Genomic DNA, 13,834 nt, shown 5'->3' with positions numbered 1-13,834 from the left:
GAAAGCAGAGGCCGCAGCCACCCCTAGCATCTCCCAGCAGCCTGAACCCCTGGCTGTGGCAGTGCCCCCTGCTGTCGACGTTACTGTAAAAACTGTAGGCGGTCTGAGCCCTGATGAGGCTCCTGCAGCTCCTTACAGCAAGCCAAGCCCCATCCTCGAGGCTGGCTCACTCAGGAGGCCTACCCCTGAGCTAGCCCCTCAGAGCGTCACACCAGAACCTCTACAGTCTGGACTGGCCAGTTCAGAACCAAAGGTATCCATCTGATCATCACTGGAAGCTTCGTGATCTGGCTCGGCTCGGTTCGGCTCAGCTCGGTCTGACCCGGCTGATCTCCTGTGCTGCTGCTGCCTGTCTTCCTACCTCCTGCTGCCACGCTTTTCTTTCTCTCTCCTTCTGCCCTGCATGTCTGCTGACCACAGTGCTGCCCGGAAAAGACAGAGATGTGTGTGTGTGTGTGTGTGTGTGTGTGTGTGTGTGTGTGTGTGCAAGCCAATGCTGTTTAAGGACAGTGGGCTTGAAGATGGGGGCTCCGCTGATATGCCTATATGCTGAAGAGCAGTGCAATCCTTGCAGCTCTCACTGTTGCTTATCTTCTTTGCATGGCTGCAACATATCTGCATCATTCACTGTTAACTACTTGAACTATATCTGTTGGTGCTTTATTTATCAGTTCAGAATGAATCGATCATTTTGTTGTAAAAGTAGCCATTTACTTTCCAACCATTTATCTATTTTTTGCCTTGCATGTAGCTACAGGCATGTAACATCTGGCCATGTAACACGGAGATGTTCCTCAGATTTGGATGGATGGTACATGGTTACTTCTGAATTAAAACTACTTTAAGTTGTTGTCTATATTTCCCTTTTTTGTAAAATGAGTGCTTGTATTGTTGAATATGATTATGGATATTTGTTTATGTCTCTTGCACCAAAATAGTGGGTGACATTTTTTTTGTTACTGCACATGCATGTGTCATGTTTGAAGAAAGCTCAAATTATTTTAGTCTATAACCAAATTGGCAGTATAGTCTAATCTGCTTCATTTTCTCTCAGTAAAGACAAGAAAAATAGATCCCATTGTTTTGTTGTGGCTTTTAAGACTTTGTTTTTCTTTATTTAATTTCAGTATTTAATTTGAAGTTGCAGTGGTACGTTGTGATGCTTTTTTGAGCTTCGACATTTGGCTGTGCTGCGATTTTCCATCTGGTCTAAAATATATTCTGCCTAGTAACCCCGCCCTCTCAGTTTCTCTATTGCAGGTCTTTCCCTTCCTGTTTCTTCTCCTGTGATTAATTTCATGGACTTGTTTTAATGTTGCATCTTTTAACTGATTTTTGTGTGTCCACTTTTTCACACCATATATATATATTCAAGCATGTGCAACATATCAGAGAAGTCTGCACAGTTCTAAAGATTTTGTCCTTGTGTATTTGTTCGGTAGATTTTTCAGAAGGATCCCTATGGCATGGAAAACACAGGAAGAATCGGTAACAGCATGAAGCCTGGGACTTACAGTCCACAGCAGGCATATCACCCTGACCAGCAGCCATACAGAGATTACGACCATCCACCCAATCGGTATGACGTCGGCAGTGGAGGAGGTTACCCAGAGACAAACTACAGGAACTATGATCAGAACCCTCCCTTTGAGAACAGTGTGCCTCACTACGACCAGCAGCAGTGGAACCCCTACAGCCAGCCACAATCTACTGCCAATCCCCAAGCCTATGATCTTCGTTTGCCTTACAGCGATGGCCCTGACCCCCAGTACACCCCTCCTATACGCTATGACGAGCCCCCACCTCAGCCGGGATTTGACGGACGTCCTCGCTATGGTAAACCAACAGGTCAAGGACCCATGCGTTATGACGACCTCCCATCCCCTGCTCCAGGGTCTGACCTCCAAAATGACCAGGATTCTCACCTGAGCACGTACCCCTCAGCTGCCCGCTCCCCAGAACCCTCTGCCCAGCGACCCGCCTATAACCAGGGACCAACATCGCAACCGAAAGGCTTTAAACTGCAACAATATGACCCTGCTCCTGTGAACTCTGAAACCAGCCTCACACCTCCTCCTAAAGCTGAAGCCTCCTCACCTTCCCCTGTGGACGCTCCAAAATCTGCACCTGACAGAGCTGAGCGTCAGGAGGATGACCCCGCCATGAGGCCCCAGTCAGTTCTGACGAGGGTCAAGATGTTTGAGAACAAACGCTCTGTGTCCGTGGACCGAGCCAGAGATGCAGGGGATTCATCTGGGAACAGGGTAAACTGTTGGCTTTATAGATGATCTGGTTGTGCAGTTAGAGAGGGGGCTTCTGCTTTAATATTTTGTATTTGTCTTTTTTACTTTTTGAGAAATTAGCACATAGTATAGAGAGATCATTCATTGCTTTTGTCCTGCTAATTAGGTGTGTTTCTTTTTACTGCTTTAGGCATCGGATTTGCCCTTGAAGTCAGGGGGAGTAATCCCTAAAGCAAATTCTCTGAGCAACCTGGATCAAGAGAAGACTTTTAGGTACGCTTGCAGCTGCACTACTCTAATTGTGATTTCATAAATTTTATAAATTTTAAGCGGTGAGATAACTCTTTCTGTCTTGCTTTACTCAAACCTCTTGTTTTTGCATTTTCTTTCCTACTTTTGACCCAACCCAGGGCCACAGAGCCTCAGATGCCTCAGTCCAAGGTACCTGATGACATTGTGCGCTCCAACCATTACGATCCTGACGAGGACGAGGACTACTACAGGAAGCAGCTGTCTTACTTTGACAGACTCCAAGTTGGCACCGGCAAGCCCCAGCCACAAGCACAAACAACTCACAGCTTCCCCAGGTAATACTCAGCCATGTTGACATCCCTGTGAAATTCAGACACAATTTTTGTGTGGCATGTCTTTGCCTCTTTCCTCCTATTCAATAGTGGTTGAGCACATTGAAGCTTCTTTCTGACTGGTTCTTCATGGTTTTTATCACCGTCTTAGAGTTTTCTACTTTGAATGTGTCTGTGAAAATGTGTCTTTCTGGTCATATGATACAGGACCGGGTCAGTGGACAAACCAAGTCTAGTGGAGAAAAAGTATGAACCGGTTCCTCAAGTGACACCATCTCTGCCACCAGCCACACTGCCTAAACCATCAACTGAAGGTAAAATTTTCAACTTGCTCACATAAGGAAGTAAAGTCCTATTCAGGATTCTAATTTACTACATCTTATATTGGATCACTTATTCCAAAATATACACAATTTGTAAAACATGCATGCAAACTGCTGTTCAGTGATGCATACTGACCCGCATGGCTCTTCCACAGCCAAACCTCCTGCCCGGGAGGACACTGTCCAGACCAACTTTCTGCCTCACAAGAGCTTCCCTGAGAAGTCTCCAGTTAATGGCACAAGCGAACAGCCTCCAAAGACAGTTCCCTCCACCGGTGCTCCATCCAGCTACAACCGCTTTGCTCCTAAGCCGTACACCACCTCTGCCAAGCCTTTTGCACGCATGTTTGACAGCCCTAAATTCAACCACAACCTTCTGCCCAATGACAAGCCTGAGATTGCTCCAAAGGTAAGGAGACTTTGACCAGAGCTCTGCCGCAGAGTGATTCATATTTACAATGGAGCAAATTTGTTTACTTATTTAAAAATCAAATAAGTGGATGGTGCTGTCAGCACCTCTTCCGCAGTCTTACCTCAACTCTTTGCTTTGTATGGGCTCACATTTCCTCCCAGGCTTTTCTCCCTTCTCATGCAGCTGTCGCTAAGGTTCATGAAAAAAAAAAAATTTTCTGAAGTATTTTTGTTTTCCTCTGATCATTTGTTGATTTCAGCCTAAATATTTCAATTCAATTCATTTTATTTATATAGCGCCAAATTACAATAAATGTCATCTCAAGGCACTTAAATAATATAGTCCAATTCAAGCCAATTGTTGTTTTGGAGTTCAATTCCAAATGAATATGTTCAATGTACTCCCTTGTTGCTGAAATGATCAAGTCTATAAATGATTATGTTGTGTTAAACTCCCTTCTGTTTGGAACAGGGCCGGAGCTCCAGTCCAGTGAAGACTCAGGCACCCCCACAGCCCCAGAATGCAGACCATGACAGTGGCCTGGACACTTTCACACGGACCATGGACCATCGCTCCAAATACCAGCAGAACAATGTCAACGCTGTGCCCAAGGCCATCCCTGTGAGGTAACTAACTCGGTCCAAGTTGAGATCACACCAGAGCTACTCTGATAACAGCGTCACAGTGAATGTATTGGTCTCTCAGTCCCAGTGCCCTGGATGATGACGAAGATGAAGACGAGGGCCACACTGTGGTTGCAACAGCTCGGGGTATCTTCAACAGTAACGGTGGCGTTCTGAGCTCCATCGAGACAGGTGTCAGCATAATTATCCCACAGGGTGCCATCCCTGACGGTGTGGAGCAAGAGATCTACTTCAAGGTCTGTCGAGACAACAGCATCCTGCCGCCACTCGACAAGGAGAAAGGTAACTTGTCAATGATGGAGGGATGAGAAGAGACACGTTGTTGCCTTCATTCACATCTGAATTATCTGCTGATCTACAGTGTTGAGTTTTAAAGGTTTTTTTTTTTTTTTTTGGGCATAAGCACAGAAGCTTGTATTTGCTAGAAGTTATCCCTTCACAGAAAAGGATCAACTGTAACCACACCTTCCTTTGGCTTTCCAGACTTGGCTTCATTAATAACTCAGCAGATAGCTATCGATGCAAAATCCACTGTGCACTACCTGCTCAGCTAAACTCTACACACACAAAAAGTTAGAGACCAAACTGCAGAACCTGGTGGATCATTTAACAGCTTAAGATTCAGACATTTTCCTTGGGAGTTTGTAGAGAAAAATACAACTAACGTACATTTAATGCCGGATGTAAATCTCAAAGACAACCCCAAATGTGTGATACTGTGCCTGCTGGAAAGGAGAAGAGGCTCTGTGCTGCATTTTAAATACCAACATATGTGTTGGAAGTTGAGTCTTCCAAACTGAATAGAATATTGTTCATGCTTTGTGGAAATTTGATTTCTTAAGGTTTTGTTTCAATTGTCGAACATCAATACCACAACCACACAAAACTGGAGGAAGTTGCTGATGTACTCCCTCCAGTGTGCATCAGCAACTTCACATGTCAGATTTCGTCAGTCAGCTGTCAGCGTGGTCTAAAAGCCTGCTGCTTTTTTTGGGGATGTGGTTGTCTATCCAGTCTGGAAGAGTATAATGAAAATGACAGCAATTAGTCCCTCCGATCAGATTTTACCCAAACGGTAATGGCAGGAATCTGTCAAGGAATACGTGCAACAGCCTTTTCTTTGCTTTGCTTGAGCTGTATGATACTTTAAGCAACAGCGTATTAATGGACTGCAGTGAGTTGGTATACCCTCAGCTGTGACTGTGCAGGAATAAGTCTGTACCAAAGCACTGAAGGAGAAAACCAGACGAGCTGGTCTGTGAGCTCTCTGACTGAAGCTCTGATAATGACTGAAGCTTTGGGATGGCATTGCAGACACTGTAATTGTATCCTTACTTAAGTGTTGAAACAACATGCAGGAGTCGAGGGTGTGCTGTGATGGTTTTACTAAGTGAGCGCTGCATCAAAGGTGCTGTATTGCTAAACTTTTGTTGTGTGTCTGTAACACGCGTCATTGAGGCACATTGCACTACAGTTACACAGTCACCATCTATGGTGCAATACACATATCGAGTGCACTGCAGATTGAACCAAAGCAGCAACTGTCCTACCAACAATAACAGTATCCAGCCACCGCTTCATCACAGAGTCGACAAGAGCAGCTGTGCTAACAACCGGCAAATCAAGCCTTTTAGAATGAGTAATGAGCTCTAAATGCATCATGTGCATCAGTGTCACATCATCTCTGCTTTCTGTCTGCAGAATGTCTCCCTTTATTCAGAATAAACCAGTTCCACACATGGAGTGTTTTTCTGGCGCAAAGGGAATGTAAAGCTTATTACGAGCTAGTGTAAAAATAGTCCTCAAAAGAATTCCCTCGATGAGCCTTCATTAGCACAGAGATTTATGTTTTGTTTTTTTTTATTATTTATTTATTTTTTTTTTTCAAATATGCAATATGTGCTCTGTTGGTGTAGGTAGAATTATTAAAAGGTGCAAAATTTATACCGTTGACATTAGATATCAGCCGTGGATATTTAGTATTCTGAGTTTGTAGTTTATCACTCAACAGACTCTGTACAGGTCAAAGCTTTTTTGAAACGTATTAACAGCTTCACAAACCGTCAGATAAAAACAGCACATGAAAACTGAATGTTTACATAACCGTATCCCTCTAACTGAGTGTATAACTCTGCTCTGCCTTTGTGTTTACAGGAGAGACTCTGCTCAGCCCTCTGGTGATGTGTGGACCTCATGGCCTCAAGTTTTTGAAGCCTGTGGAGCTGCGCTTACCTCACTGTGCGTCTATGACCCCTGATGGTTGGTCTTTTGCTCTAAAATCCTCCGACTCCTCGTCGGGTATGCTTTGCTCTCTCTGTTCTTGCGGGGTCGTTTGGGTTGGCTGTGTGACAAACTGGGGGGTTTGGGTCACTGTTGAATCAGCTTTTATCCCTAGTTTTGGTTCTCTATCAAAAATCAACCTTTAGAAAAAAATTCCTGCCATATAACTTCTGAGAATCAATCTAGGGGGAAAATCTGCCTTTTTATTTCCATAATTATGGCTTTGGGTTGATTCATTTTCATCATTTATACTGGCTAACTCACCCACACAATCTCTCATTTGCTGTATCACTGGTTTGCTTTGTATCACTGAGCTTTCTAACTTTTAACTTGCTATAAATGCAGTGTTTCTCTCTGTGTTTCTTTGCTCATCATAGCAAGTTTCTCTCATTTTGATTAACATGCATGCACTGAATCCTTGGCCACACATTCTCACATAGCCACCCAAATCCTGACCTGAAGAACAAACGGCTCTTGTAGATCTTCCAGAAACTAGGACACGGTCATAACCAATGATGCCTATCATTAGCCTGCTTAAAAATCAAGCTACGCAAAACCATCTTGTGTTCATGCCAAAATGTGGGACTCTAAATTTAAATTTAGCCTCTGTCTTTCAAAGAGTTTCATTTTTTGACAGTAGCTTTCAGGTGCAAGGAAATTAGCTTTCGCGTCTGCTTTCTTTCCCCCAGAGTGGCTTCAGTTTCTTTTCAAAACAAGTCAGACTGTAACATTGGATCAGGAAAGCGGAAGGACGCAAATAGATTAACTGAACGCAGATCTCTATGAGTTCAGGAGGAGAAGCCGCATTCAAGGAAATCTCTAAAAATAACTTACTCCTTCGTCAGCGCAATGAAAGTTGGATGCTTCTGTCAAAATCATTTGTTCACCACGTTTGGCTCCCAGAAGGATCCCAAAACTCAGATCCTACTCGAGTCACATCAGGCTCAGTTGAAAATATTGTAAACTTTAAACCACCTAGTAGAACGTCATGTGTCACGAAAGCTCAACTAAAGCCGTAAAACTCAGTAATAATGATGTTTACTATCAAAACTTATCCACAGTGGACTTCAGAAATCCTTCAGAAATCCTATTGGTGGACGTCAACAGCTAACTCACCTGTAATGTTACCGAGCAGAACGTGCAGTTATGAATCTAAGGAAGACTCTTGAACTTGAAATGCTATACACAAAAGAAGGAACAGAACCAAACAGAAGAAAGGAACTCATTGTTCTATGTTCCTTGCTCATAACGCTGTCCTTCTCTCATCCTGTCCTCAAAAACAGTGTTGATTTTGGCCGTGCTGAGGATTAGCTGTTAATTAGCCCCATTTTAAGGATGAGACTCAGAGTCCTGAAAGAAATGTCAGCTCTCTCTGTTGTCCTGTGGGAGGATTATTGGTCTGCAACATAATCCTCTTATTGTAAAGCAAGGCCACTCTCAGGCCTCCTCCCGTACTCTGCTGTGTTTTTTTCCTTCTCGCTTTGCTTCCCTACTTCTCCTCTTTCACTCCTATTCAAGTCTCTCTGCCCCCCCTTTCATCTCTACGTCTTTCCCTCACAGTGATCTCACTGTGGTTACTCAAATACTTCAACCAGAACCAGTGTGATACAGGTTAGCTCTGTAAAAGAACTGATTCTTGTTAATGGAGAGTTTCATTATAAAATGACATGGAAAAAATGAAGGCACTGACATCAAATTATACAGTGTCTTATCTACCATTTTGTGAAGTAACATGCTGTGTTTGTGTGATGTATTTATACATATGTTTTATGCCTCAGATGCACAAAAGCTGAAATGTCCATTAGTTAGTTGGTCAATAGATGCTTTAAGATGTTACGGGTGCATTTCTGTTTTAAATCCCTTAATTAAACATCATTATATTTACCAGAGATACATTTAAAAGCCTTCAAAGGTAAGTTGATCTTCATTGGAACTGTCTTTTCTGGGTACAGTGAGTCCCATGGCTGAAGCCTTCGAGAATAGTCAAAGAAAATCGGCTTTCATTTCCCTTTAAACCATCTGAAAATTCCCATCTCCCCTTGTAGAGTCTCAGGCTCAGAGAGAGGAGAGAAAAGCCTCAAACTCAGTAATCAGGTGGAGTTTTTCTGTGTTTGTTTTGGCACACTGCCCCCTTCAGGATGAAAGTTAAATGCCCGTAATGTCTGCAGACTGCTCTCGGTTTGTATCTGGCTGCAGTTCACAGGGTGTGAACGAAAATGTTGACAACTGAAAGGATATATTTGAAAACTGGCCAGCAAGGGCTGTTTAACACTTACCATGAGTCAGCATCAGCATTCTGCTCTTGCATAGATTTCAGCGAGTGGTCCAACCAGTTTGTTGACATGGGTGTTGTTGTTGTTTTGTGGTGGAACCAAGAAAAAGCTGGAGGCAATCGGCTGAACAGGTGGTGGTTCACCGAGACCGACAGAAGCTAAGTTAGATCGACCAACAGCTCTGATACACATGAGCACGCCAGAGTACACCAGAACAGCGGAGTTTGACTGCATCCATATCGTGATTTTATGGGTTTTATGGCCCTGCAGTCAGAGAAAAAACACTTAACCATCCTGAATGATACACAGCCCAGTTCATTTCCAAATCCTGCCAAAACCAAGTTCTCCATAAGGTGAAGGACGTCCATACTGTGAGCTCTAAATAAGGTGGTGAGGCATCCAGTTAAAAAAGGGTTGTTTTATTCTACAGTCACCTGCCGAAAAGGTGAAAGTTTCAACGTGTTTGTAAAAGCAGGATTTTATTGACACTGCAGCAGGTTTTGGAGGCCGGTAGCGGTCCAGTAAGCAAGTTAAAAAGCAGGTGCTCAGAACCTCTCATACATGCATGAACCTTGATTAGACTTTACAGCGTCGTAAAAGGCAACTATTTAGAAGTTAGTATTTAAAATGAACAATATTTGAAGATTACCGATTCCAGAATATTTCTGTAAGGACAAGTGGATTTGATTTGAATGATTGAATAAACTATTTGTTAATAGTTTTGAGAGCCTTTCAACGTCAGCTTTAAATAGTGATGGCCGTATCATTGAGGAAGCAGCAGTTTTACTGTCACATCTGCTGTAGTTGGTCTGCGATTATTGATGGACCTCTGCCCATCTGGCTCTGCGTTCTCTTATTGATTACCGGAACTTTCCCCTTGGCACAGACCTGTGTGTTTATAATTGCTCTCGCACTTAGACTTCTCTGTGACTGAGCTTTAATTTGCGGCCAACAACAGGCCGGGGACATTCAATAAAAAAACCACTGAATAGCTTTTACTGGTCTCTTGTGCTGTTGTGCTTGGAAATAGGCCACAAACATGCACCGTGACAGGGCTTTGACGATGGATGTGATCGAGTTCTGCCAAAAGCAACGTTTTTATAATGGCCACATGACTTTATGTAAAGGTTTCAGGGATGTGTGCTCATGAAATGCTTTCCAGCAGGAATTTTACACAAAAAGCAGCTGTTATCACTCACCCAGCCACCCTCTCTCCCCCATCTGTCTGTCCCCAGGTGACCCAAAAAGCTGGCAGAACAAGTCTCTCCCCGGGGATCCCAACTACCTGGTGGGAGCCAACTGCGTGTCTGTGCTCATTGACCACTTTTAGGGGACGGACCAGCAGGTGCGATGTTACTGAATGTGGAACCGTGTGGGATTAAAAGAAAAAACGAAGATGGACGACGGACGCGCATACAAACAAGACAAACTGTACATACACTACAGCTGCACTCCAAGCATACAAACACGGCACAAGGTGGAGTATGAAGAAGAACCAGTCAGTGCTGTTTACTGCACCCGTGGATGAAGGCGAGACGGATGACCGTTACAAGCTGTTCTTTAAATTCGAAGTTTTAACGTGAAATGAAACCTTTGCTGCATGCCCCATGTCACTGACGATTGACACTATAAATATATATATCTACATATATATAAAGCAGTGTTTAATGTAATTTCTACATAAATATAGGTGGATGGATGGAGACATGCTTCAGAAGTCTGTCAGTATATTTAAGCTATATATGCATACAGTATATATAGATGTTTAGAGAAGACTTACTAAAATCGTACTGACGAAAGTCTATTATTTTTCAGTTCAGGGGACTAAATATGAAGAAATATTGCCACGTTTTTTTCCACATTGAAGTAATCTTACTGAAGGTTTGAGACAGGTGGTGACATTTGCAGGCATCTGTTGAAGGAGCTGGTGATGAACCCAAGCAGCACACTTCCTCCACTCCTTCCTCTGTTCTTCCCTTTCTTGTAACAGCTGGTAGCTTACTTTCTCACTGAGCCCCTCGTCTCTCCTTCCAGCCTGAGGGAGATCTATGCATGTTCTTGACTCAGGTCCAGTCGCCTCCTCAGTTCCTTCTTCCCATCTTTGTCATCTCTTTCTGTCTTGTGCATTCTCGCACTCACACACAAATAAGCAGTGATGCCTTATCTGCAGATTATTCACTTTTCATTAAGGAAAAAGAATAAGTTATGATAAATTATGTTTTTTTGCCGTTTTTGTGAACCCACTGTATAAATGAACTTGGGTTTGAGCACACAGTAACAGTCAGTTAAAGATCACAAAGGTAAGCGCTTCTTTTATCTGCTATGCATTACTTTGAGAAAACAAAACAACAGATAAGAAGTGGCTGTAAATAAAGCTAGCTTATTGCCTTGTTTCTTTTGTTTGTAAATGAACTTTTTGTATGTTTTTCTTTTTTTTTGTATAAAACCTAGAGAAAACACGTTTTCAAAAGCAGATGGAAAAAGGAAAAAAAAAGAAGTGAACGTGGTTTTCTTGTATTCTGGATTATACCCTCAAGCCTTGGAATTGTAACCTAACAATAATAAATCACACCTTTTCTACCGATATATCGACACCATCTTACGGTCGCAGAAAAAAGAAAAAAAGTACTTTCTTGATTTGAGGATCTGGAAAGTAACTTGAGCTAAATCGCATTAAAACGTGTTCTTTTAAAAAGGGTGTGCTCTCTAAGCGTCCCCTCACTGATTTGTCATACTGGATGCTTTATTGTGTGCCCTTAAATGTATTTTTGTACTAATAGACAATATATTACGTACGGCACACCAGTACTGTTTTATTTTTAGATATAACACAGCTTTAACTGGATATTAGCTCTTCACGTGTGGCTGACTTTTTTTCTCTCCTATCCGACACAGTTTTAAGTATACCACTGTATTAATAAATAAAATCATTTTTGAATAATAAGTCTGGAGAACTGTTTTTTTGGGGGGGGGGGGCAAATCATCTTCTCCAAATGGTTGAGCGGTCTTAAGAAGTTTTAAAAAAAAAAAAACTGAAATCCCAAAGTATTTGAGCTAATGTCGCACCACACAAAACCTTTTTTTGTTTGTTTGTTTTTTGTCTTTCAATGATGAGCAAAAATGATGAAAATATGCGCATTTATTCTCAGCTTCTCCACAGTGACGCAGCATCAGCTCACAGCTAGGTGGCGCAGGTGAGCTGAGAATGAGTGTGTTCAACACCAGGTTAGAAATAATAATGATCAGGTCCTTCGGATGGGATTTTTATGGTGCCGTCTGGGATCAAAGTGAAAGGGTCAACGATGTATTCATTTTCAGCACCTTTTGACTTGCCTGTGTGTCCGTTTTCATAAACTACTCAGAGCAGTTCACCGCTGGTTTTATAGAAACTGGTTCTGAGGTCCAGAGATATGATGGGGTCTCCTCGGTGAGGAAAAAAAGAGGAAGAATATGATGCTTCTACTCTCTTTACCACCACTCATTATCCATTATGTGAATACCTTTTCTTAAAGCCTCTAAATTATCATTGAAGTGAAGCTTTGATAAATCTCTTTGTCCAGCTCTTGTGCTTTGAAACAGCAAGGCGACATATAGGAAAATAAAAACCAGTCAGGGGACTGATTCTTTAAAGGTGACAAACAGAAATACTAATTAATGAAGTCTTCTCTGGGCTGTTGACGCATACTCGTCCCCAGGTGTGCGGCACCTCCAGGTCACCTGCCAGGACTGTTACTGCTACCTGCGTGATGAAGGAGCCCATTTTAAGTGGCAAAGCAGCCGAAATACAGGACACTGCGGCTGGAGCTCAATCCACCTGGAATCTCCTGTTTTTATTTTCATAGGAATCCTGATGAACACACACACACACACACACACACACACACACAGAGGATATCAAATCAGCTTCATTTCCGAACAGTTTACATGAGATTTTTTGCCTGGATATGAGCTCGTGACATCCTCCACCTCATCACCAGCACCGGGAACAAATCACAGGCAGGTTTTTTTTTTCTCTCTCCTATATCGCCTCCCCTCCTTCACGTCGTAGTAAAACAGACTCCGAGCAGCTCGCCGCCATGTAGACGCACAGAGTGGCACATCTCCAATGCGCAGTGTGCGTCTCCCGTCCTGACTGTTGGGGTTTGTGTCGTCTGTGAAGAAGCGCTGCTCCGCTCAGACCTGCGCGTATTCCAAACACTTGGAGGCGGAAAAAATATCATACAGATAGGCGTTCGTCTCTGATCCCTCGTGGAGTGCGCGTGTTTGGTTTAATTTTTCTGCGGTTTTCAACTCGGGTCTTATCCAGGCTTTATCTGTCGCTTGTTCTTTTTTTTTTTTTTTTTGTGAGTTGTTGGAAAGCCTGCAGAGGCGAGCGCGGCAGCATGACAATGGTGCAAAGCTGGCTGACAGCAGGATGAAGCTTTTGGGGGGTGTTCCTTGACTTTTAAGGAATGGATTCTTTGCCAAAGCAGTCACTAAGAACTCCGGGAGCTGATTTGAAATATTTTCGACTTAAAGAAATACACGTAGTTGGTGTTTGTTATGATAAACCTGCGGTGCCTCGTCCCGTCTGCTCTGAGCTCACCTTTCTCCTCCCATCAGCCGCAGCGCATCTCTAATTGGAGCGACAACAAGCATCTTTAATTGATGGAGATAGTCCACGTCGGACACTGACCACACCGTCTACCCGTTCCCTGCCGGCAGTAACACGACGCCACAGCCGTGATTGGATGTTATTGTCCTTATTGCCTTCACCTGCATTTGTTTAACCCGGTTGGTCGAACCCTTCGGTGACAATGCCGGTGAACGCGCTGCCCCGCGGCGGCGTCGGCGGCCCGGGATCCCTGAGCCCGGCGTCGTTATCCCGCAGCCTGTCCCGGCTGAGGGAGTACCGGACCCGCACCAGGATCATGCTGGCTCTGGGCGTCTCTCAGATGGTCCTGGGGAGTCTCATCCTGGCCGTGAGCTTCGCGGCTCTGGCTCTCACCACATCACCCAGAGTCCGGCACTCGTGTCCCTTCTGGGCAGGTTTCTCTGTGAGTACAACACTTACACAATGCTTGTGTGCATCCTCC

The 13,834-nt window shown here is 43.5% G+C and overlaps 2 protein-coding genes across 12 annotated transcripts in view; both read left to right on the top strand.

The window, feature by feature from the left end:
• tjp1a (tight junction protein 1a) overlaps positions 1–11,703 on the top strand; it is a 100,810-nt gene extending 89,107 nt beyond the window's left edge. For 6 of the 10 annotated variants that reach the window (XM_075457432.1, XM_075457504.1, XM_075457729.1 and 3 more), the window contains 10 exons: positions 2–253; positions 1,443–2,264; positions 2,434–2,516; positions 2,654–2,830; positions 3,035–3,141; positions 3,306–3,559; positions 4,034–4,188; positions 4,268–4,488; positions 6,361–6,504; positions 9,995–11,703. In XM_075457432.1, the coding sequence (XP_075313547.1) occupies positions 2–253; positions 1,443–2,264; positions 2,434–2,516; positions 2,654–2,830; positions 3,035–3,141; positions 3,306–3,559; positions 4,034–4,188; positions 4,268–4,488; positions 6,361–6,504; positions 9,995–10,089 (2,310 nt within the window). In that variant the 3' untranslated portion in view covers positions 10,090–11,703. The remainder of the gene's footprint in view (position 1; positions 254–1,442; positions 2,265–2,433; positions 2,517–2,653; positions 2,831–3,034; positions 3,142–3,305; positions 3,560–4,033; positions 4,189–4,267; positions 4,489–6,360; positions 6,505–9,994) is intronic. The other 4 variants (XM_075457658.1, XM_075458124.1, XM_075457579.1 and 1 more) reach the window with 2 other exon arrangements.
• A 956-nt stretch (positions 11,704–12,659) lies between these two features.
• The window catches only part of fam189a1 (family with sequence similarity 189 member A1), a 106,096-nt gene continuing 104,921 nt past the window's right edge, over positions 12,660–13,834 (top strand). For both annotated transcript variants that reach the window (XM_075457320.1, XM_075457241.1), the window contains exon 1: positions 12,660–13,795. In XM_075457320.1, the coding sequence (XP_075313435.1) occupies positions 13,556–13,795 (240 nt within the window). In that variant the 5' untranslated portion in view covers positions 12,660–13,555. The remainder of the gene's footprint in view (positions 13,796–13,834) is intronic.

The sequence above is a fragment of the Odontesthes bonariensis genome, chromosome 1 (assembly GCF_027942865.1).
Source record: "Odontesthes bonariensis isolate fOdoBon6 chromosome 1, fOdoBon6.hap1, whole genome shotgun sequence".
NCBI lineage: Eukaryota > Metazoa > Chordata > Actinopteri > Atheriniformes > Atherinopsidae > Odontesthes > Odontesthes bonariensis.
This window is presented reverse-complemented; position numbering and strand designations above follow the sequence as displayed.